The sequence below is a fragment of the Oryx dammah genome, unplaced genomic scaffold, assembly GCF_014754425.2.
Source record: "Oryx dammah isolate SB20612 unplaced genomic scaffold, SCBI_Odam_1.1 HiC_scaffold_16, whole genome shotgun sequence".
In the NCBI taxonomy this organism is placed as follows: Eukaryota; Metazoa; Chordata; class Mammalia; order Artiodactyla; family Bovidae; genus Oryx; species Oryx dammah.
This window is the reverse complement of record NW_024070200.1, coordinates 11268252-11290051: the sequence shown is the minus strand read 5'-3', so window position 1 is coordinate 11290051 and position 21800 is coordinate 11268252. Positions and strand designations below refer to the sequence as shown.

Here is a 21800-nt window from a genome sequence, read left to right as displayed (position 1 = left end):
CCCCCACTGGACAGTAATTACAGAAGATGCCCTCACAAGGGCCAGTCAGGCTCCACTCTGTCTGCCTCTTCACACTCTCATTTCCCATACAAACCCCAACTCCCCTCCAGCCCTGCTGGCCCCTGGTTGCTCCTCAGCCAACCCAGGCCTCAGCCTAGCTCTCCTTTCCACCAGAGACAGCCTCCCCAGGTATGACTGAGCTTTGCTCCCTCACCTTCATATATTTGCTCCATCTTCCCTCCAGCACCGTCTTCCCTCCACGTGGCCCAAGCTTGGCTTGCTCTAGTTCAATTTCTTCCCACAGCACTTACATTTCTAGCACACTCTACAGCCCACAGGTTTGCTGGATTTACAGTTTTCTCTCTCTCCTCTGCCAGAATGTCAGCTTTGCACCTACAAAGGTTCCATGGTGTAGCCCAAGCTCTTGGAATGTAGAATGGCTCAAGAAATATTTGAATGAATAAACGTCTGTGGGCCCTGCCATTGCTTCCCCCAGCCTCAGCTCCTGGCATCCTGGGGACTCTGCCTCTGAACCCCCATGAGAGTACTCACCTCCTCCCTGAAGCCTCCCTGGATTAGACTAAATTTATCACCACCTGACTTCCAACGGTCCCTAAGTGGGAGCCACACATTTGCTTCAGTTCTCCACTTCCTCCCTCTTCATTCTTCTCCACTCTTGAGGAGCAGATAAATGGATGCAAGAGGGTAGATACCAGCACCTGGTTACAAATCCCATGAACTCTCTCCAGCCCTTGGCCCCTCACCCCCTCCCAGCTCACCTCTCCTAGTTTTCCTCCTTCCTCTCTGGCTGCCTCTTTTTTGGGCTCCTCTTCCCCCAAACCCCAGATTCTGTCCTCCCCACACTCTCCCTAGGCGACTGATCTCCAGTGGTTTCGGTACCAAGCCCACTGGTGCTCCCAGTCCATCCAAAAAGACCTCTTCCCTCAACTCCAGACCCACCAGCTGACCATCTCCCCTGCTGTCCTGTGCCACCTCCAATGGCACGTGGCAAAGCCTGGAACTCTTGTGGCCATCTCTCTCCCTTTGTGTCCTATCTCCAAAGGTGGAATCTGATCAGACACTGTCATACAGAGTCTTCCCTTTCTCTCATCCTTGGTAGTGGCTGGTCGTTGAATCCTGAATGGACTCATCTGGGTCTGCCCACAGCCATTGCCTAGTACAGGCCACAGATTCCTCCCCATCCTCTGCATTTAGCCTCCTTCCTCTCTGTCCCCGGGCAGGGCTGAGTAAAGGCTGCTTAGGTGGCAGCCCTTCACTCAGACCCTCCAGGCCTCGGCACCTACAGGAGAGTGGGCCGGAGATTCCTGCACACTGTCAGGCTTTGCCATGGCCCTACTCCTCTCTCACCACGCCTCCCATTACTTCCAGTACTGGCATGGACTGGCTCTGTGTGGCTTCCCAACCTTTGCCCCTGCTGTTCCCTCTGCCAAGCACGCCCGGCCCTCACCTGGAGAATCAGCCACTCCCCTCAGCTCAGCCAGGGCCTCCTGCAGGACACCTGCTCTAGGACAGACCCTCTCCTCTCAGGGGACTAACCCCCTTTAGACTCTTGGTGGTCCATTGAACCTACAACTCCTGAGCATTCTGCCTCCCCTGGCTGTCCATTGGCATCCCAAAATCCACATGAGATAAAGCAGAACCCTGATTGTGCTCCACTGACTCTGCCCTGGGTTCACCCTCTCTTACCCACAGCATCCTCCTTAGTCTGTCACCTCAGCGGAGAGTACTCCATATATTTGTTGAATGAGTAAATGTATGTGAGTGATTTAGTACTCTTTAAATATATTAATTAGGTATCCTTATGAAAGGAGAACACTTGCTTGAACACAGATGAGCTCTCTTGGGTGCTAAAGAGAGAGGTGGACTGGGACCCATTGGGGTCTGACCAGGGTCAAGGTCACCTGTGGCAATCACGACGGAAGGAGGGGTCAGCCTGTAGCAGATGCTGTCCATGCCCTTCCTGGGCTTGCAACTGCCAGGGCTGCAGCTCTGCTTGAGGAAACAGACCTCACCTCCATCCAGCCCCAAATAAGACACAGTCCCAAGTGCTCCCTGGTAAATGGCAGACTCTTAAAAAAAAGTCAGTCCCTCCCTCTGCCCCCACCCCCCACCCCTGCTGTCCTGGACAGTTTCTCTTCTGTTTGTCTCACTTAGTCACACATGCATTCATATATTCAAACACTCCATGTGCACTTTCCACGTTAAGCTCTGAGCTGTCTCGACATAAAGGTAATCAACAGTCCCTGACCTCAGGGATTAGATCAGAAACCTAACAGGTCAGGCTGGCTGCTTTGACCAAGATACATGTGGGACATCCTAGATGAAATCTGTAATAACATTAAACAGCTAACTCTGACAGGGTGATCACCCTGTGCTGGCAGCGTTCTAAACACCGTCACCTTCAAGCTCATGCAACCCTCTCAATAGCCCAGAGGAAAACAAGGTCCACGCAGAGTCACAGGGTGTCAGAAACAGCCCTGCATCCCAGTGCAACAGGTGGGGCCCTTTAACCAGGATCAAACCCCCCTTCCCGAGCAGGATTCCCTTCCATTATCGGAGCCATGTTCTCCCTGCCCTGTGCCAGGCAGTGGGCAGACCCTACCCATGCCCTCTGAATTTCCTTACAATAACACTGAGGGAGGAGGCTTCATCCTCACTGGGAGATGAGGAAACTGAGGTTCAGAGTGCCCTAGAACACCCAGGTTTATGTGAAATGTCCGGAACAGCAAATCCATAGAGACAGGAAGTAGATGACTGTTTGCCAAGGACTGGGGGAGAGGGGGGGTGTATTGGGAGGTATAGGATTTCTTTCTGGGGTGATAAAAATGTTTCGGGACGAGATAGTAGCGATGGTTACACAACACTGTAAATAGACTACAAACCTTATGCTTTAGAAAACCATCATATACTTTTAAATGGTTAAAACGGTGAATCTGGAGTCCCCGGGAAGTGCATGTTGACCTGGATGTGCGCTCTTGCCAAGATGTGTGTTTTCCTATTTCCATCTCAGGGTTGAGTCTAGACTTCTCACAAGATTCTGAATTTCTGGGGGGTGGAGCCAGTTTGGCCCCAGTTCTGGGGTCATCACAGTGCCTGCAGCAGTACTGAGAGGTCACTCATGTGCAAGTCTCATCGGCCTTTTGGCCCCAATTCCATCGTACCTCACTTCTCTTTTTCAGCACAAATCCCTTCCTGCTTCAGGCCTCTGGTTACAGCTGAGAGTCTCAGCCTCAATTCATGCAAGAACGACCTCCTTTGAGGGTGGGCCCAGACATCAGTTGTTTCCCAGGGGATACTGACATGTAGCGGGGCTCAGGCATCCAGCCAGAGGCAGGTGAGGCCGTGCACAGTTCATCTCTGCAGCCCCAGAACCTATCTCTTGGCAAACGTTTGTTCAGTAAATCAATGAACATAGTTTTTTTATTTGTTTTTCTGCTGTGAAGCTTGCGGGATCTCTGTTCCTCCACCAGAGACTAAAACGATGTCCTTGGCAGTGAAACCTCGGGAGTCCTCACCACTGGACCACCAGGGAATTCCTTAAATATAGGTTTGTTGAGTAAATTAACATGAATGTGTAATCTTTTATTTGCTGGATACAAGCAAATACACAAAAGACAATTCCATGCACTAAATGGGAAAAATAAAATTCAGCATTTACAAAAATGAAATCAATAAAATAGATAACTAATAAGAACCTATTGTATAGCACAGGGAACTCTGCTCAATGCTCCTGGTGACAAAGAGGGGATATACGTACACATATAGCAGATTTGCTTTGCTCTATAGAAGAAACTAGCATGACATTGTATGACAACTGGACTTCGATAAACACAAACAAACTCTAAAAATCACTTTTAAAAAAGAGCAGGAAATGATGAAAGATATTACGTATATCAGACGCTCAATTTTAGGCACCAAAAGTCACATTACAGTTGTACTAATGGTAAAGAATCTGCCTGCCAAGGCGGGAGACACAAGAAATCCAGACTTGATCCCTGAATCGGGAAGATCCCCTGAAGGAGGAAACTGCAACCCACTCCAGTATTCTTGCTGCGTATTCCCCTCTGTCCCTCCATGGACAGAGGAGCCAGGTGGGCTGCAGTCCAGGGGGTTGCAAAGAGTCAGAAATGACTGAGCATACACTTGACGATCCGTGTTGAGGGAAACACAGGGCAGAGCAAGTCCTCTTTATGGAGGTGGGAGCTGAGAACTGTTTGGATAAGAGGTTTGACAAGAGTCTGTTTCCTGGGAGTGTGAATGCAGCAGGTACTGGGGTAGGCCCACATATTATTCATATTCCCACAAGCACCTTCAGAGGACCACATCCTGATTCCCCTTTTGCCGATGAGGAAACAGAATCTCAAGCTGAGTGAGTGCCAGAGCTGGGCCCGGCTTCCTGGTCCTTCTACTATTGGACCAGGCAACTGGCACAAAGATTGCAGGACAGATAACTTGCTTTCGGCAAATGATGAACATCCAACATCCCAAGGTCTGCATCAATGGCGACAGTGAAGACCAGCTTGGCACCAACACGGATGGTGAAACAAGAAACAATCCAAGTGACACGGCTTGTGTTTGATGCCTGGAGTCCCTCATCACACACTCAGCTTTCCTGGCACCACCTGAGTCTGCTTCATTATCCCACAGCTGAGGCCACAAGCATCCGAGAGCAGCCTGTTAGTGATGTCCCGAGGCGCATTCACTCCACAGAGCCTAACAGCATCCTTGCTTCCCCTCCCCCTACAACCACAGCCATCACCTCGCCTCCAACATCATCTTAAATCAGACTAGGGCTGGACCGCCTCTCCCCTCCCCGATCTGGGCCACCTCACTGGCTCCCCTACCACCAGCTGGACTGAAGTGACAGTCCCCTCACTGGGAGCCTGTCTCTGTAAAGTATAAATGAGGCCAGGCCACAGCCCTGCTCAAAACCCTCTAGAAGCTTCTGCTCACACTTAAGATAAAACCCGAACCCCTTCCCTGGCCCCCCAGGCCCTCCCTCTGGGCCTTGCTTCCTCCTGTGTTGCTTTGCCCAGCAGCCAGCAGCCACGCTGGTCTTTCACACACTCTAAGCACATGAGGAACTCGCACTGTTGTTCCCTCAGCCATAGAGAACCAGATCAGGGAATGGTGTGACCTCTGTGGAAGTCAGGGAAGGTTTTCCTGGAGAATACTTGAGCTCAGATCTGCCCAAGCTGAGGTTAACTACTTTGAGGGGAAGCCTGGCAGACATGAGGACTGATGTATACTCCTACAAAGGCGTTGTTCAGTCACTAAGCCATGTCGGACTCTTATTGACCCTGTGGACTGCAGCACTCCAGGCTCCCCTGTCCTTCACTGTCTCCCAGAGTCTGCCCAAATTCATGTCCATTGAGTCAGTGATGCTATCTAACCATCTCATCCTCTGTTGCCCCCTTCTTTTTTTGCCTTCAGTTTTTCCAAGTATCAGGGTCTTTTCCAACATGTCAGCTCTTCACATCAGGTGGCCAAAGTGTGGAGTTTCAGCAAGAGTCCTTCCAATGAATATTGAGGATTGATTTTCTTCAGGATTAACTGGTTTGAGCTCCTTGCAAATGAGTACGTGAGGATTAAACGAGACGAGTAGCACAGAGCTTCCGCCTCGAAATGGGAGAGCTGAGTACTGGTTCTTCCTAGTGTTCTGGGTGAGTAATAAAATCATTCTAGAACTTCCACAGTCCTGTTTGTTTCCCTCTTTTAAAACATGGCCCTCGGCACATAGTAGGGGAACCAAGTGACCCCATTCCTATCTCCACCACTGCTGTGCAATCTTGAGGGAGTCAACCTCTTTCTCTGGTTTCTCTCTCTCTCTCTTTTTAATGTGGGCTATCTTTGAAGTCTTTATTGAATTAGTTAAAATATTGTTTCTGTTCTATGTTTTGGTTTCTTGGCCACGAGGCATGTAGGATCTTATCTTCCTGATGGTGGGTTGAACCCACATCCCCTGCACTGGAAGGCAAAGTCTTAACCACTGGACCACCAGGGAAGTCCCTGGTTTTCCTAAAAATAAAATACACGCCAAAACCGAATCCATCTCAGTGCTTTGAGCTCCTTAAAGACAGGCACTATGGGAATGCAGGCTCACGCCTCTGTGCTGCCATAGCTATTTTTGGCCCCATCAGCCTCAGAAGCAGGTCTCGTGGAGGGGGTGTACGTGCTCTTCCTTGAGGGCTGGTACACATCTCCTTCCTTGGCTGCAGCATCTGAATCGCACACGGGGATGAGTGGGCCATCGCTGACATTTACAAAGCTGGCCGGGTCCTGAGACCTGGCGGCTGCTGTGGGCTTTTCAGTCGGGCCCTCGAGCATGTGTGTTCCTTTGCTTTGCCAGAGTTCACCCCTTGTCCCCGCCTTGCAGAAATACCTCCAGCCAGGGGCTCTGGGGATGACCCTGGGGATCGCAAGCCTAGTGATGGCTGCCCCTAATGGGGCATGAGTGGTACTCTGGATAAACCTTTTCTGTTGAATACCTAGGGGTGTCCACACCTCCTTAAGGCACCATTTCCTCCCCGAGTGTCTAAACAGATACTCTTTTCTCTGTTTTAAAATGGTGCCAGAACCATTTTTAAACAACTCCCAACCTGTAGGTCAGTGACCTAGTATTTATTATTACTAAATAGATATCATTTATTATTAGTTATCATTAATACTACTTATGAGCTGCCATTGAGTGAGTGTTAACTTGGGTTCCAGGTTCTGTGCTGTGTGAACTTTATACCATCAAATTCTCACAAGTGCCCATATGCAGTGGGTACTGTCATTAGCCTCATTCAGATGTGTGGAAATTGAGGCTCCAAGCAATAAAGGCTGTGTTGCCCAAACCACTTAGCTCATGAATAAGACTGGATCCCAGATCTAGACGGCAGGACAGCCAGGCTGAGCCACTGTGCTGTAACACCACTTTTAAGCATGTTGTCTTTGCAAAGTACAGGCTGTATAATTTCCAGTCGTCACTGGAATGCCTCCTCAGCTAAGTATCACTGGCTCCATTTTACAGATGAGGGAACTGAGGCTGAGAAGAATAAGACATGCCCAGTGTCACAGAGCTAAGAGTCTCTTGCCTTGATTGCCATCCTCTCGGATGCTGGTTCTCAAAGGGTGCACCCTGGCTGGGGTAGGGGTGAGGGCAGTGGGGAGTGGAATCAGTTTCACCTGAGAATGTTTTAGAAATGCAAAATCCTTGGTCCCACCCCCAAACCTACTGAATCAGGAATTCCGGCAATGGAATCTGGCGACCTGTGTTTAAACAAGCCCTCCAGGGGATTCTGACCATACTCTGCTTTAGAGAACTGCTGGTCTAGTGCCTCCCACAGTTTGCAAAATTTATAGTGCAAAGCGCTGTGGGCAGAGCTTGGAAAACAAAGCTCAGAAAGTGGAGATGCTGTTCAAGAATCTTCTGCATCAAAGAACACTTTTCAGGATCCTTCTCAACCATCAGGCAAGACAGGGCAGGGCTGTCTCCACAGACATCCAAGGTTGCTGGGAGTGGGAGCTGAGCTGGAAGCCCATCAGGTAAGCATGGGCTGAGCTGCCCTTATGATCAGCAAGTTCTAGTATGGAAGTGGGGTGGGGAGAGCAGCGCTCTTGAAAGTTTCACGGTGGAACAAGAACAAGCACAGCAAAAACAACAAGAAATAAACTGAAAAACTATGTTGCCTTTGCAAGAAGAAGGGTGGCCCAGTAATAGATGACCTACCATCCTGGCTTGCCCAGGATGACTAAAGAGTTTCTGGGTGAGAAATGGAGTATTTCCTGCCATGTCAGTAAACAAGGATGTCACAGTCATTAGCGACTGCTGCTGCTGCTGCTGCTAAGTAGCTTCAGTCGTGTCCGACTCTGTGTGACCCCAGAGACGGCAGCCCACCAGCCTCCCCCGTCCCTGGGATTGCAGCCTCCAAAGTGAGTTCCTAAGCCTTAAGGGCACTCAGGAAGGAGAAGAACACCTGGGATCTAGTAGCCATCAAGAATGGAGCCACTCCCTACAGTGAGCCCCGAGGGAGCTCAGGATGTGAAAAATAGGGGATTCTGGCCCAGGACAGCTGAGATGCATATGAAACGAATGACTGCAGACAGCCCAGACTCTTGCATCTTCCCATACAGAGAAAAGCACTAAATTTCTTAACTTGGGATATCTGGTTTCCTTTAAGTAACAATAATCTTTTGATGTTCAGACTACCTGTCCTTTGTTGCAAAACTTCTATATAACCCTCGCCTCCTTGGAACAGTTCTCCCAGGGTCACCTGCGATGCTGTCTCCCAGACCTGAAGTCCTAAAAATTCTCATCTAATAAAACATAACTCTCAACTTTTAGGTTGTGACTATTTTTTTAAGTTTACACTGGGATGCAGAGCTTCCAGGGCTAAAGCCAGGAGAGTCCCAGCTAACCCACGACATTCTGCTTGCCCTGAGCAGTAGGGCAGCAGCAGGTGCTGTTTGGATGAAAGGGGAGACCTGCCTGGCCCCGGGGACGATGCCCCACAATTCTGGCAAATATTTCTGATCCATCCTTACAGGAGTGTTTACCTGTCTGTGTGAGCAGGTGCAGAGGTTTCCTTTGTGTGCTCTTTCTCCCTCTACCCCAGACACACAGCCTGAAGCCCACACTCCTGAAAAAGGACATTCTACAGCAGGGCACCTCCTGTGTGATCCCGATGCTCCTAACTCAGGGCCTCTGCTTCAGCCACTCTAAGGACTGTCTGGCCTCCTCTGCTCCTGCCTATCCAAGGTCTACCTGGGAACTCTCCCATGTCATCCTGAATCCTCCTTTCCTGCTTTTTTCAGAATTAAATATCCTTCCCCAAAGCACAGTTTCCTCTCCCAAGTCTAACACTCAGAGGTAGCTCTTCATCAGAATGATTTTCATGAAACAGTTAGCAGCAATGGATACTAGTCCAGTGTCCACTGACATGAATCTTCCAGTCAACCCCATTGGTAGGTGAAAATCTTACACCTTAAACTCAAACTTAAGTTTACCAGCCCTTTCTGAACACTCCTACACTGTTAGTAGGAATGTACATTGGTGCAGCTACTATGGAGAACAGGGAGGTGCCTTAAAAAACTAAACATAGAGCTCCCATATGATCTGGCAATCCCACACCTAGGTATATATCTGGAGGAAATCATAACTCAAAAAGATACATGCCCGTCAGTGTTCATTGCAGCACTGTTTACAATAGCCAAGATATGGAAGCAACCTAAGTGTTCTTCCACAGATGAAGGGATAAAGAAGATGTGTTTTATATATATATATATATATATATATATATATTACTCAATCATAAAAAAGAATGAAATAATGTCATTTGCAGCAACATGGACGGACCTAGAGATTATCATAGTAAGTAAGCCAGACAGAGAAATATAAATGATACTGCTTATATGTGGAATCTTAAAAAGTGATGCAAATGAACTCATTTACAAAACAAATGGACTCAAAGACTTAGAAAACCAACTTACATTACCAAAGGAGAAAGGTGGGTGGGGGGAGGGATAAGTTAGGAGGTTAATATCAACATACACATCCTACCATACACAAAATACAAAATCAACAAGGACCTACTGTATAGCACAGAAAACTCTACTCAATACTCTGTAATAACCTATATGGGAAAAGAATCTGAGAAGAAATCGGTATTTGTATATGTATAACTGAATCACTGTGTTGTACACCTGAAACTAACACAACACTGTAAATCAACCATGCACCAATATAAAATTCAAAAAATCTTACCAGCCCTCTTAAAATCATGCAGAGGAAGTGGCAGTGCTAGCAACCAACCCAGGCTCAGGGCCTCGGCCCTCTTAAGCTGTGTTCTCAGTTTTTTTTCATTACTCAGGCCATGCGGGTGAGGACGAGTCCCCTTGGGCCTCCGGTGCACTCAAGACATGTCTGGATGCAGAGCAGACACTCAACAAACATTCAGCAGGTAAATCAGAAGCCCTTGTGAGTGGCCAGGATGCAGGCACCTCTGATGACCAAAGGATCAAAGCTCTGCATCCCGGGAAACTCTTTAGTCCTGGCCAAAGCAGGATGGCGGGTCACCTATTGCTGGAGCCAGCCAGATGCTCGGAGCCAGTGTATCCAGAAAGATGGCAGGAAGGATCCTCCCACGGACATCCTCTGCAGAAGATGGGCTGCTGGGCCATGAGCTCCCTGCGGACAGGAGCTGTCGCTCTCTTGCTCACCATTTACGTCCTAGCCCCTGGCATGTGCCAGTTCCTGAGGAGCTCTGTGCACGCTTGCTGAACAACCACACAGGCTTCACAGATTGAAGTCCTGTTCCCCCCGGGGGAGGCTAATTCCTCAAGGATTACAGAATGAACAGAAGTTGTGCAGGTAGCCATAGTTCTGTCTGACATTACTGGGCTGTACTTAAGGTGAGCTTCTGGGCTGAGCTCACTGAGGACCAAGAGGGTGTATAAGACACATTCTCCACCACTGGTCTAATCTACCAGGCATACCAAGGCTGTGGAGTTGCACCCCCTCCCCTCCTGCTCAGCATCTACATCTTCATCCTTGGGTTACAACCCCTCTACCTAGATTTTCCTTTCAGAAGCCACCATCCCCTTAACCCCTATCCATATACTTCAACTGTCCAGGGTGGTCACATGGCCCAGGCCTGGCCAATCAGGACATTCCATCTCACAGGCTACCATGATTGGTCCAAGGATGGACATGTGACTCAAGCTGGTCCAATGAAAGTTAGCCTCGGGGTTTTATGTGAATGGTTGAGAAAGAGAAGCTCTCGGAGTGAAGAGATGACTAACTGTAAGGCTGATGGAATCCTGGAAACTGGAGCCACAGGGACTGGGCCAGCTTGAGAGAAAAGGAGACCCGGGAGAAATCAGAACAGAGAGATGGAGACAGAAACCCAGTTCATCATATAAGACCTGTTGCTGGAATACTCCAACACACGAGCCAAAAACCAAACATCTCTCTCTAGCTTTCACATCACTCACACCACTTCAAGATGGGTTTCTGCCACTCCTAAGTGAAAAAGTTGCATCATAGAATCAAACACCACCTGCTGTTCTCTCACCCAGAAGTGCCCTCAGCCCCCAAGCTTACATGAGGTGTCTGGCACTCACACCTGGCACTCCTGCCCACTTCCCCTTCTCTACAGCCCCCCGCCTGGCTTCAGGCCTTCGTAGGTGATCTGGGGCTTGGAGTATCTCAAGGGTCCCCACTTGATCCCAGTCAGGCAGCTCACCCCAATCCACCCCCTGTGTTGTCAGGAAAGTTGACTTTCTGAAGCAGACGGTATGTCACTTCTTTGCTTAATACCTCCATGGGCCTGTGGCTACCCAGAGCAGGGTTTCCTAAAAGGAGGGGGTGCATGTCCCTGGAGGTAAGTGAGCTGGTCTTAGACAGCACATGGAGCCGGCACCCAGACACATGGAAACATAGAACAAGAAACTTAAGCTCCTTTTGATTCTCTTGCAAACCTTCTGCTTTCTTTCTAGAGAACACCTCTGCGAGTGTGGCCCTGACAGCTCTCTCCAGCTCCCTTTTTAGCAGAAAGAGAGAAGGCCTCGAGCTTAGACCCTTCCATGACAGGCCGGAACATTAAAACGCTGGTTTGTGTCCATCACCTTTGTTTTTACAGTTACCTTCTATTTACGTAAGTGATTCCGGTTTTGCTCTGAGAATAGTTACAGAAAGTTTCCTTTGGAGACTAATTTGTATAAACACAAAAGTGAATCTGTTTAAAGTAAAAAAAAAAAGAAAGAAAGAAAGAAGGCAAACCATAGGAGGCATTTGGATACGGTGAATGTTTGGCAAACAATGGTAAAACAGGATGAAATGTAACCTAGTGAGCCGGCACACAAGGCCCTTCACTGTCTACCCCTTGACATTCCTTCAAACCCTCGGAGGGGCTTGCCTCCCGAGACGACTTACAGAGTCACACCTCTAAGACTTTGCTCTTGCCGTTCCTCCTGCCCAGATGCCTTTCCCCATAACCTCCTCATCAGCCTAGAACAATTCCACTTACTATGAAGACCCAAGTCAATGTCACTGTTTCCTATGGTTGGAGTTTGATCCAACTACTGTAGGATTTTCAGTGGACCTAGAGAGCAATTTCTGTGCTCCCTTAGGTGACTTTGGGTGGGTTCCTTGAGGCCAAGAGATCCCAGAAACCAGAATGGTCTTTCAGGTCTGTGTCTGGCACTAGAGGCTCAGTTAGCACAAGATGAACTGAACAGACTCTAACTAGGGGATGTGGATCCATTAGGTACCAACACGCCTGGAGGCAGCGCAGACCTGGAGTCTGAATAGTGGAGGGAGAAGGAATTCTAAGGCAGGGAAGGGAGTGAGGGGCAGGGGCCTGAGGCTGGGCCCCATAGCTTTCCTTCAGGAGAGAGGAGAAAGGTGAGCATCTTGGGATAGTGGGATCCTGCGTGGTACTGCAGCAGAGGGCCTGGTAGGCTGAGGTTCTTGATTCTAACGTGCATCTGAATCCCCTCAGGACTTGTCAGGATGCCAGCTCCGAAGCTCCACCCCAAAGGCTCTGACTCGGTGGGTTACAGTAAGCCTGTGAAGCTCCACTTTAAAACGAATGCTTCAGGGCACGTTGAAGGCCACGCTCTGGAAAGCACTGAGCCACAAGTGCCAGGGAAGACTGGACTCAGGTAGGGACCCTAGGGCTTCCCTGCTGGCTAATGCGAGAAGACATGGGTTCGATCCCCGGGGAAGGGAATGGCAACCCACTCTAGTACTCTTGCCTGCAGAATTCCATGGACAGAGGAGCCTGGTGGGCTGTAGTCCATGGGTCACAAAGAGTTGGATGCAACTGAGATACTAGCCCTTTCACTTTTTTGGTGGGGGGGAACCTATAGACAAAATGCAGAAATACACATGAACTGCCAAAGGTCCCCAGCACACTGCATCCCGGCCTGGACACTGAGAGCCTGGAAACAGGGCTTACCAGAGAACAAACCTCATCAAGGTTATTTCAAATATGCCCCCAAATAACTCAACAGAGATATGTTTAATGAGGTGGATCCACGCATGAGCTCGCGCATTCTACAGGCTGCAACTTGGGTGATCCAATCAAAATACAGAATCTCTTGTTAGAGACCTTATCAACTGGTGATTGTAGACGCGGAACTTAACCCCTGCGGGTCAGGACTGAGGCTCTTTCTGGCTAAAGAAGCCGTCCTTTGTTTGCGATCAAATTGTTCAGAGATGAAATCCAGGCAAACAAGTCGGGGTTGGTGGGGGGTGAGGGCGGAGGTTAGCAGAATAGACTGCAAATAGCCGGGAGGCATCTGTGTAACTTTGTTCCCAGAGCCTCCACTTGGGTTCTATACTAATTGCTGTCTTACACGTCAACGAAAATCAGAAAACGCAACCGTGCTCACGGGAGGGGGATTTCAGGCCAGCTTCCGTGGCTGGCCCCTCTTCAAGGTCTGGCCTTCGGAACAATCCAGGCAGAGTCACTCATCAAATGGAGATTGACTTTTATCTGATTACCCGATGGAGAAACATCCTTCTCCATCTCACAGGAGCACGCTGTGGGAAAGGCGTTTTGCAGACTGCAGGGAAAAGTTGGGCCTTGGCTTCCCTCCTGCTCGGCCAGTGGAAAATTACAAAGAAAGCAAGGCTGCCCTCTGCTCTCCTCAGGGGTTCTTTCTGGGCCCCGGAAAACACAGAGAGAAACCGGAAACGGAGCGAGCCCGTGCTTACCTGGGGCGGAGAGGAGTCTGGGAGGCGGCGGGGGTGGGGGTGGCGGCGGCAGCGGGGGTGGGGGCCGGCACTGGCAGACGTGTTGGCAGCTGTCGGTCGCCTTGGAGCAGGACTTCTGGGGCTCACCGTGCGTCACCTGCAGAAATGGGCACAGGTGCCCAGGAGGAGCCAATGAGGCAAATGGGAGCCCGGATGCTCCCTCCACCGCTCCCCACAACACACCTCACCACCCCCGGCTGGGCAGGAAGGACAGAAGCTGGGCTGGCTCAAAGGAAACCACTCTATGGGAGGCTGGCCTGGCAGGACTGGAGGGCAAGGTTTCATTTCTAGCCCTGCCAGGAACCAGCCATGGGACCGGGGCAATAGGCTTGGGCACCTATTGAGAGGCAGACGAGTGCGCGAAGGTGAACTCCTAGAATCTCCCCATCGAACAAACGAGGAAACTGAGGCCCAGGCGGGAGAAGTGGCCGCCTGAGGCTCTCACACCCAGATGGTGACAGGACACTCATTCCGCCTCCTCAGTAACCTGACCCACTGCCTGCTTCTCCAGTCTTCCTTGCTACCCGGCAGGACCAAGCCCTGGCCTCCTCTCTGGCCACAGCTCTTGGTGGCCTTCCTGTGTCCACTCTGGGCCAAGGTCCCCTCATCTTGAAGGAGGCCTCTTACCCAGCCAGGCCTCTTCTTTGGTGGCTGTGTGACTAAGGGGACCGGAGCAACATTCCCAGTGGTATCCACGAGGCCCCGGAGTGGTCTTGTGGGAAACACCCTTGATCAAACTGCCTGCACTCAGCCCCCACCAACCCTGAATGCCTGTCCACAGCTCAGGGGATCCCGTGGCCACAGGCCCTGTGCGAGAAGGCAGCCCTCCCTTCATGCTCTGGCCCTCTGCTCAGCTCTCAAAGCCCTCTTTCCGGTCCTGGGCTCCTGGCTGTGCTCCCGCCTTTTGCACTGGCTGCTCCGATGGCCTGGAATTTTCTCCCACACCTTCCCCTCTGCTTTACCCGTTATTCAGCTCAGCTATCACCTCCTCAGGGAAGCATCTCTGACCACCCTGGCCAGGTCATCTCGTCATTACAAGCTCTCCTGGTACTGGATTTCACTCTACGGGACAGAAATCCACATCGGAGTGTTTACCTAGTTCATCCTCCTGTTTACTGGACTCTAAGGTCTGTGGGGTCAGGAGTCAGGCCTTTTTCCTCTTGCCATCATATCACCTAAGCAAATGCCTGAAATTCACCAGAATTTACACCTCTTGAATCCTGGGTTGCTGTTCTTTTGACTTTAGTCCCAGTCTCCCCATGTGTAAGCTACAAAGGGGAGCAAAATTGGGTGGGTGTTCACATAGGGGATGCCAGCTGCTTGCACGTTAGACTCTCCAGGCATCTTTAAAAGATACTCATGCCTGAGCCTCTCTCATGCCAGTCAAATCAGAATTTCTGCAGGTGGAGCTGGGCATGCGAATTTTGTTGAAGCATCCTGGGTTAAACTTCCAGTGCGTAGCCAGTGAGAGAATGGCTGGTTTAGACCCACTCCCAGCATCGCTCTCTAAGGCAGACAGCCATACATCTTTGAGCCTAGCATTTTCTGTCTGTCCTGGAGAACAGCTGATTTAAAGACATGGAGGAAGGAGTTGGTGGTCACCTGCTACCTCAGGGAGGGCCACAGTTCATTTCTCTGGCTGTCACCTCCCATGAGTAGAAACCCATGACCTCAGTTTCTCTGCAACTGGCCAGGGTAGGCCTGCCTTTGGAGGCCAGTGTAGACCTTTCTTTGGAGGCCAGTGTAGACTCTCTGCTGCACGTGTCTCGGGCTGGCAGAGACGGCCAGCAGGGCTCGGCTGCTCCCTTGACACACGGCAGATGTGAACAGGACAGGTAATGGCACCAGGAGGTGGACTGATTTACAGCCCTGACTGAATATCTACAAGGCCACGAAGCTCCTGCTCATCACCTTTTAGTGTTTTTAAAGGACCACTGACTGCATTTCAAACCCTGGAAGGCCATCTTATCTCGCAAGAACATATCCTCAGATGGTGAGCCTTTTCTCAGTTATCTGATGGAGCTGATGAACTCCGTAGATGTCACAGCCAAACCACTGGCTTCTCCCCTGGTGCAGTGGTCAGCCCTCTCATCACCCATCACGGAGACTCTTCTCTGGATTCCAACCTTCCAAGACCCTGGGGCCTGCTTGAAAGCTCCCTTCTCCCAACCGCTGGCCTCTGAGATCGCTTCTACACTGAACTCCACCAAGTCTGTGAACATCAAGCAATGCCGTTCCCAAAGCAATTACTTTCCCCTTCTCCAAGGTGCAGTTCACACGAGAAGGTTCACGACGAGCACGTTTGTTTAACCTGGCCCAACCCAGTGACCTATTTTTGTGAGAGGCTAGGAGGGCACAGATGGATCAGAGGTCTTCATGTGATGAAATTACAAGCGGAGAAACCAGCACGGAGTTTCAAGGCGGAAGGGGGCGGGGAAGTGAAGGCACACCCTACATCTTAAACATCTGGCCTCTGGTATCGCAGTCCCACTGAAAAGGGAGTGGGCACAGCTGCTTAACCAACCATGAGAACACACTAATATTGTCACCACCCTATTAGCCAGCCTGGGTGGGCTATCCTCCCGGAGGCGGGGGCCCACTTGGGTCCCTCACTGGTTTGTGTACCGGCCTGTGGCTGCTGCACCTCCTTTGATTGACAGCTGGTAACACAGGCCCTGCATCCACATCTGTACATCCTTCAGGCCCAGCTCTCACACGGTCTTCCCGGGCAAGCCATCCTGAAGCCCACAGCCCCCAGAATTAGACCCAGCTACCCAGTGCTGCCCCTTCACTTCATAAACCCTCCTCTCTGGGGCACTTTCCCCCTGTTACGTAATATCTGTCTCTGCACCACCCCCCTTAACCAGACACACACACACTAAGTTGTGAGCATCTTGGAACAGAAAGGCAGGTGGGTCTGTGCTTTATGAGTCCTGATGGAAAATGACTACCTGAGCCCTACTGTGTGTCAGTCATGGGACATAGGCGCTGATTTCACCACGAGAATAATCGAGAGATGGAGCTGGTATCATCCATACCTATAGAATGACAGGCTGGGCAAGGCTAAGTGATGGACCAGAGTTGCACCAGGCCCGACACTCAGCTGGTGCTCAGTGCAAACGTGTGCTGTGGAAGGTCTGCCTGGCAGTGGAGAAACATGGAACCTACCCCGGACCTCAGTTCCAGGACCATTAGTTCCGCAGATTGGCAGTGTTTTGTTTAGACCAGTAAAGAGGAATCCTCAATACCACACGCTTGTTTCAATCCCTGGCCTGGTTGGGTTACATCCTGGGAAGTCTCACAGGAGAGTAAACTTGCCCCTGAAGTCACCTGCTCTTAGCTGGACTTGACTGAGAAGGAGCAGACCCAGAGAGAGTCAATGACCCGCCTAAAGCCTGTACCGTGACTTCCTGTGACCGCGTTTTAGTCCAGTCTTACCATCACCCGCTTTCCTTTCCCTGCTCTGCAGTGTTCTCCTGAGGCCAGAATCCTGAGGTCCAGAGAGGCCCCGAGAGGCCCCGCAGTCACCTGTATTTGGTCCCCGGCACTGTGGTCTGGGGAACACGGGGCTCGTGGCAGCCTGTTCCCGCCCCTGGCCTCCTCAGGAGTCCCTGAATCCATCCACTTCTCCTCATTCCACGGCCACAGCCATAAACCAAGGCACCACCACGTCTTCACAGCTCCCTTGCCTCTCTCCAGGGCTGCCTGGTAAACTATAGGACACCCTGTAAAGTTTTAGGTAAACAATAAACACTTTTAAGTATAAATACGTTCCAAAGATTGTATGGAGTATACCTATGTTCAAGAATAATCCGTTGTCTATCTGAAAATTTAACTGAACAGTCTATATTCTTTTTAAAGATTTTTTGATGTGGACCTTTTTTTAAAGCCTGTATTGAATTTGTTATAATATCGCCTCTCTTTTATGTGTTGGGTTTTTGGCCACCAGGCATGTAGGATCTTAACTCTCCGACCAAGAACTAAAACCACACCCCCTGCGTTAGAAGGCAAAGTCTTAACCACTGATTCCCAACGGAAGTCCCCAGCTTGTATTTTTATTTGCTAAATTTGGCAACCTGACTCTCATCAACCCCTTGCCTCGATCCTTCCCTGAATCCTAATCTTCTGTTGAAGCTGGTTGGAGATTTCTAAAATGCTAATTTAAGACTGTGTCATCTCTTTCTTAGAAAAACTTTCCCTAGCCCCCAGAGTCTTCAGGATCAAGCCCAAACTGTAAGACACGACGTTAGTGGCTAACAACAGAGGCCTCACCTGGGGAACCCTCCCCGGGGTTCTTCCAGTGCCCTACCCTCTCCTCCCACCTGGGGGCTGTTCCCTCCACACTTCACTCAACTCACAGTTGCATCCTGACTCCTGACTTCTTGCTCCTGTCTCCGCTAAAGCACTGTACCTGCATTTTTCTCTGGATCTTCCACCAGCTCCCATCTCTAAGCTATTTGCTCCTACCAAGCGTACTTGCTACCATGACTTGTTTAACAATCTCTCCAAGGCTAGACTCTCAGTGCCATGAAGGCAGGGACCACTACATTTCCCTTGCCCTTAACACGGGGCCTGGCAAACAGTAGGTGCCGGATAAATGCAGCTAAATAAGTAAAGCTGTAATGGCTGTCCACAGGGGCGCGGGCGTGGCAATTGCTTGGGTCTGGGATGGTTCCGTGTTGCCGCTCAGAGACCCACAGGCCCGGATCTGAGCCTGTCTCTCCGACGACTGCTTTCGGAGGGCGCCCACAAAATGATGGCTCCTGGCATCTTTTACCGAGACAGGCCAGCACCACAGTAACTTGATGAGACACACTCCTGTCACACCTAATAAATTTGCCAGCCTGTCATCCTCTTCACTTGCAGAAAAAAAGGACTCATCTGGAAGTGAACTTAGAAGAACCCTAAATCACAGAAGCTCAGAATCTCAATTCCAGACACATGAAGGAAAAAAGAGAAAAGGCTTAACAGTGCCCCCACCAACCTTGCGGCTATTTAATGTCATCTGACTTTAATGATTAAGTTTCTTTTCATCTAGGAAGCAGCCAGAGGCTCTGGGGCTGATCTCAAGGTTGGAACCTGGTGCTTGGAGGGGCCACACAGAGCTCTGGCTTCATCAACCATCCTGTTAATTACAGGACTTGGTTGTGCTGGCTCACACTGCCAGATGTTTACAACTCCTCCAGCAAAAAGCTCATAAAAGCACAGACAGATTTTTTTTTCTATTCAAGAAACTCCGGTGACGTCACACATGATAATCTCTCCACTTAAAGGGAAACACATGGCTCTGTGCACTTCAACTTTTCTCCCCTCTCTTCTCCTGAATTCAGTTCTGTTGCTCAAAAACCAGACTGATTCATTCCAAAGTCCCCTTTCCCCTTGGCTTCTCAGCCCTTATCATTTGTAGATTATTTTTCCAGCGCCTCCAGGCAAGATTTTATCCATTCTGCTTGTCTGGAGGGTTTCTTTCTAATTGATTTTCACAAAAATTGATTTATATTGAGTAAGGACATCTGAAACACACACACACACACACATTTGCTGGTGGAAGTACTGCCTGGCTGAAGGACACTGCTTAAAAAAGGAGCTACTTTACAGAATTATTTCTCTTGGTGGTGGGGGTGTGTGGGGAGGTGGCAGGTCTACTGTCTCTATCCTGCTAGTTCCCACAGCAGAATTCCAGTTCTTGGAGATTAACAACATCACCATGTTGCTCTCATACTAGCTGCAAAAGTCTCAGAGAAGAGGGCAAACTGTAAACAAATGAATATAAGAAGGAAGTGAGCTGAACATCTGAGGTTCAGCTAAAAGTTGAATGAGAAGAACTGGTCCCAAACCACCCAAATGTTTAGAAGTGACAAAACTCTGAATCCCGAGAAGGCACAGCTGAGTTTAATAGCTGCCGTTTCACACATTAAACAAAACTGTCAATTCCTAAAGGAAAACAATTGTGAGTGAGACAGAGGCAAGCCAGAGAAGAGAGCAGAGGATGGGGCTGGTGCTGGCGAAGGGGGTGTATATGCCCCCCGCCCCAACTCAAGCAGACCCACTTTCTCAAGCTCTCCATGTAGATAGCTGGTTCCAGCATTAGGGACCCCAGTTATCTCCCAGTGGTCACCAGGGCTACCATCCAAACAGGACTGACCAAGTTCGTTCTCAGCGGGGCCCTGTCGCTTGGGACAGCTCATGAAACTTGGTGGCCTGGCAAACAGTGTTGCCCCATCCCTTCTCTGAACTGTCACCTCCTACTCAGGGCAACTATCTGAATAGTCCCCAGCCCCCAAAATGCCACCAGGAGGACATGAAGCTGCAAATATCCCAGAGTGGGCATTTCAGTGTCTGAACTGGTAAAAATATCCTCCAGACCCTGCAGAACCTCTAACAATTCAAGTGTTGCTGGGACTGTGTAGCGATCAACAGAGTACCTGGCTAGCCAGACAGATGAACGATGTTATCCTATTGGTGACTTCCTAACATCAATAATGGCAGAAACAACCTCCATTCAGTGTTTAGTATGGTTGAGGCACTGAGCTAAGCAATCTTTATCTCATCAGGTACTTATAATTGCACAGTGAGGAAGTAGAAACTAAGGTCCTGAGAGGTTAAGCACACTGTCTAAAGTTCCCCAGCTGGTAAGGGGCAGAGCTGGAGCTCAAAATTCACCATGCGTATGTGCTAAGTCGCTCTGGTCGTGTCCAACTCTTTGCAACCCCAAGGACCGCAGCTTGCAGGCTCCTCTGTCCATGGGATTCTCCAGGCAACAATACTGGAGGGGGTTGCCAAGCCCTCCTCCAGGGGATCTTCCCAACCCAGGGAGCTGGCAACAAATTTCACCTCTTCACCATTCCAATGGGCCACTGACTCTGTGTTCTGGGAATCACCAGGGACCATCCCATGTATCCATCTCTCTGACCCTAACACAGGTCACTGGGGTTGGTGGCTATTTGGTCTCTGTCCAGGAGGCATGGTGGGCCCAGGGTGAGGATTCCATCCTCAGGCAATCCTTAGAGATGGACAACACCTTCCTACATTCCCCCATCAATAGCCACTTTGCAAAATCTGTCCCACATCCTCAGCTCCACTGCCTTCCAGAAGCTCAGTCGCTTCTGTGTTGTAGTCCAGTTTAAGAAGGCTACTGTGAAGTTTTACTAAAGGCTCTGATAGGAAATCAAGAAGGTATATTCTTGGGATTATTTTTTCTTTCTAAGTTTGCCAAAGCTCTCAGGTTTCTTTCTCTGCATTTCTGCAATGGAATATTATCATCCAGAAGGCATTCCCTGTGACCTGTCTGTTCCAAGGCGCTGTCCTGTGGGCCTCACTCAGCAGGCCAGGACTGAAGTCCCCTTCAGGAGTTTCTTATCTTTCCATGGCCAGAGTACGGGGAGCCGGAGCATCTTTTCTTTCCCTAAACTCTTCCCGGGACCAATCGGACAGGCAACCGCAGAAAGCCAGGGTCGTGGGAGTGAAGGGACAACCCCCCCCCCGCTCCCCCGTCCTGCCCAGGAGGTCGTCCTGGGCGCGCAGCCCGCGCCGCCGCTCACCTGCACGAAGCCCCAGAGCGGGTGGAGCGCGCAGTGCAGCAGCAGTGACGGCCAGCAGCAACCTCGGCGCAGCACCAGATCCCGGAGGAGCATCTCGGCCCGCGGCTCCCGCTCCCGGGGCGAACTGTCAGGGGAGCAAAGCTCGAGTCAGCTGAGCTCCACGGGCACCATCCTGGTGGCGCACCCTCACCCGCAGCAGTCCGAACGCAGTGGACACTCCCCGCACCCTGGAGCACCCTCGTGACCCAAGCCTGGCCCTTCACTCCAGCTTGCACCCTCACCGACCCTTGGTGCACACTCACGGAGGCCGGCATTCCGGAACTCACACTCCGTCGTGGCGCACGCCCCCAAAATCCTGTGTGCGTACCTTGGCCCCCAAGCACACCTCCAGAAACAGCCAAGCGCTCTTCCCGAGCCCCGTGCACCTCCCCAGAAACAGTCGTGCACAACTCTCTCCCACTGTGAGCACACTTCAAACCCGGCGGGCGCCGCTC

At 50.4% G+C, this 21800-nt stretch overlaps 1 protein-coding gene across 1 annotated transcript in view; it reads right to left on the bottom strand.

The window, feature by feature from the left end:
* PRIMA1 (proline rich membrane anchor 1) overlaps positions 1-21420 on the bottom strand; it is a 66044-nt gene extending 44624 nt beyond the window's left edge. Inside the window, exons 1-2 of the mRNA XM_040256594.1 lie at positions 21307-21420; positions 13727-13862 (exon numbers count right to left, since the gene is read on the bottom strand). Coding sequence (XP_040112528.1) covers positions 13727-13862; positions 21307-21399 — 229 coding nt within the window. The 5' untranslated portion in view covers positions 21400-21420. The remainder of the gene's footprint in view (positions 1-13726; positions 13863-21306) is intronic.
* Positions 21421-21800: the final 380 nt, after the last annotated feature.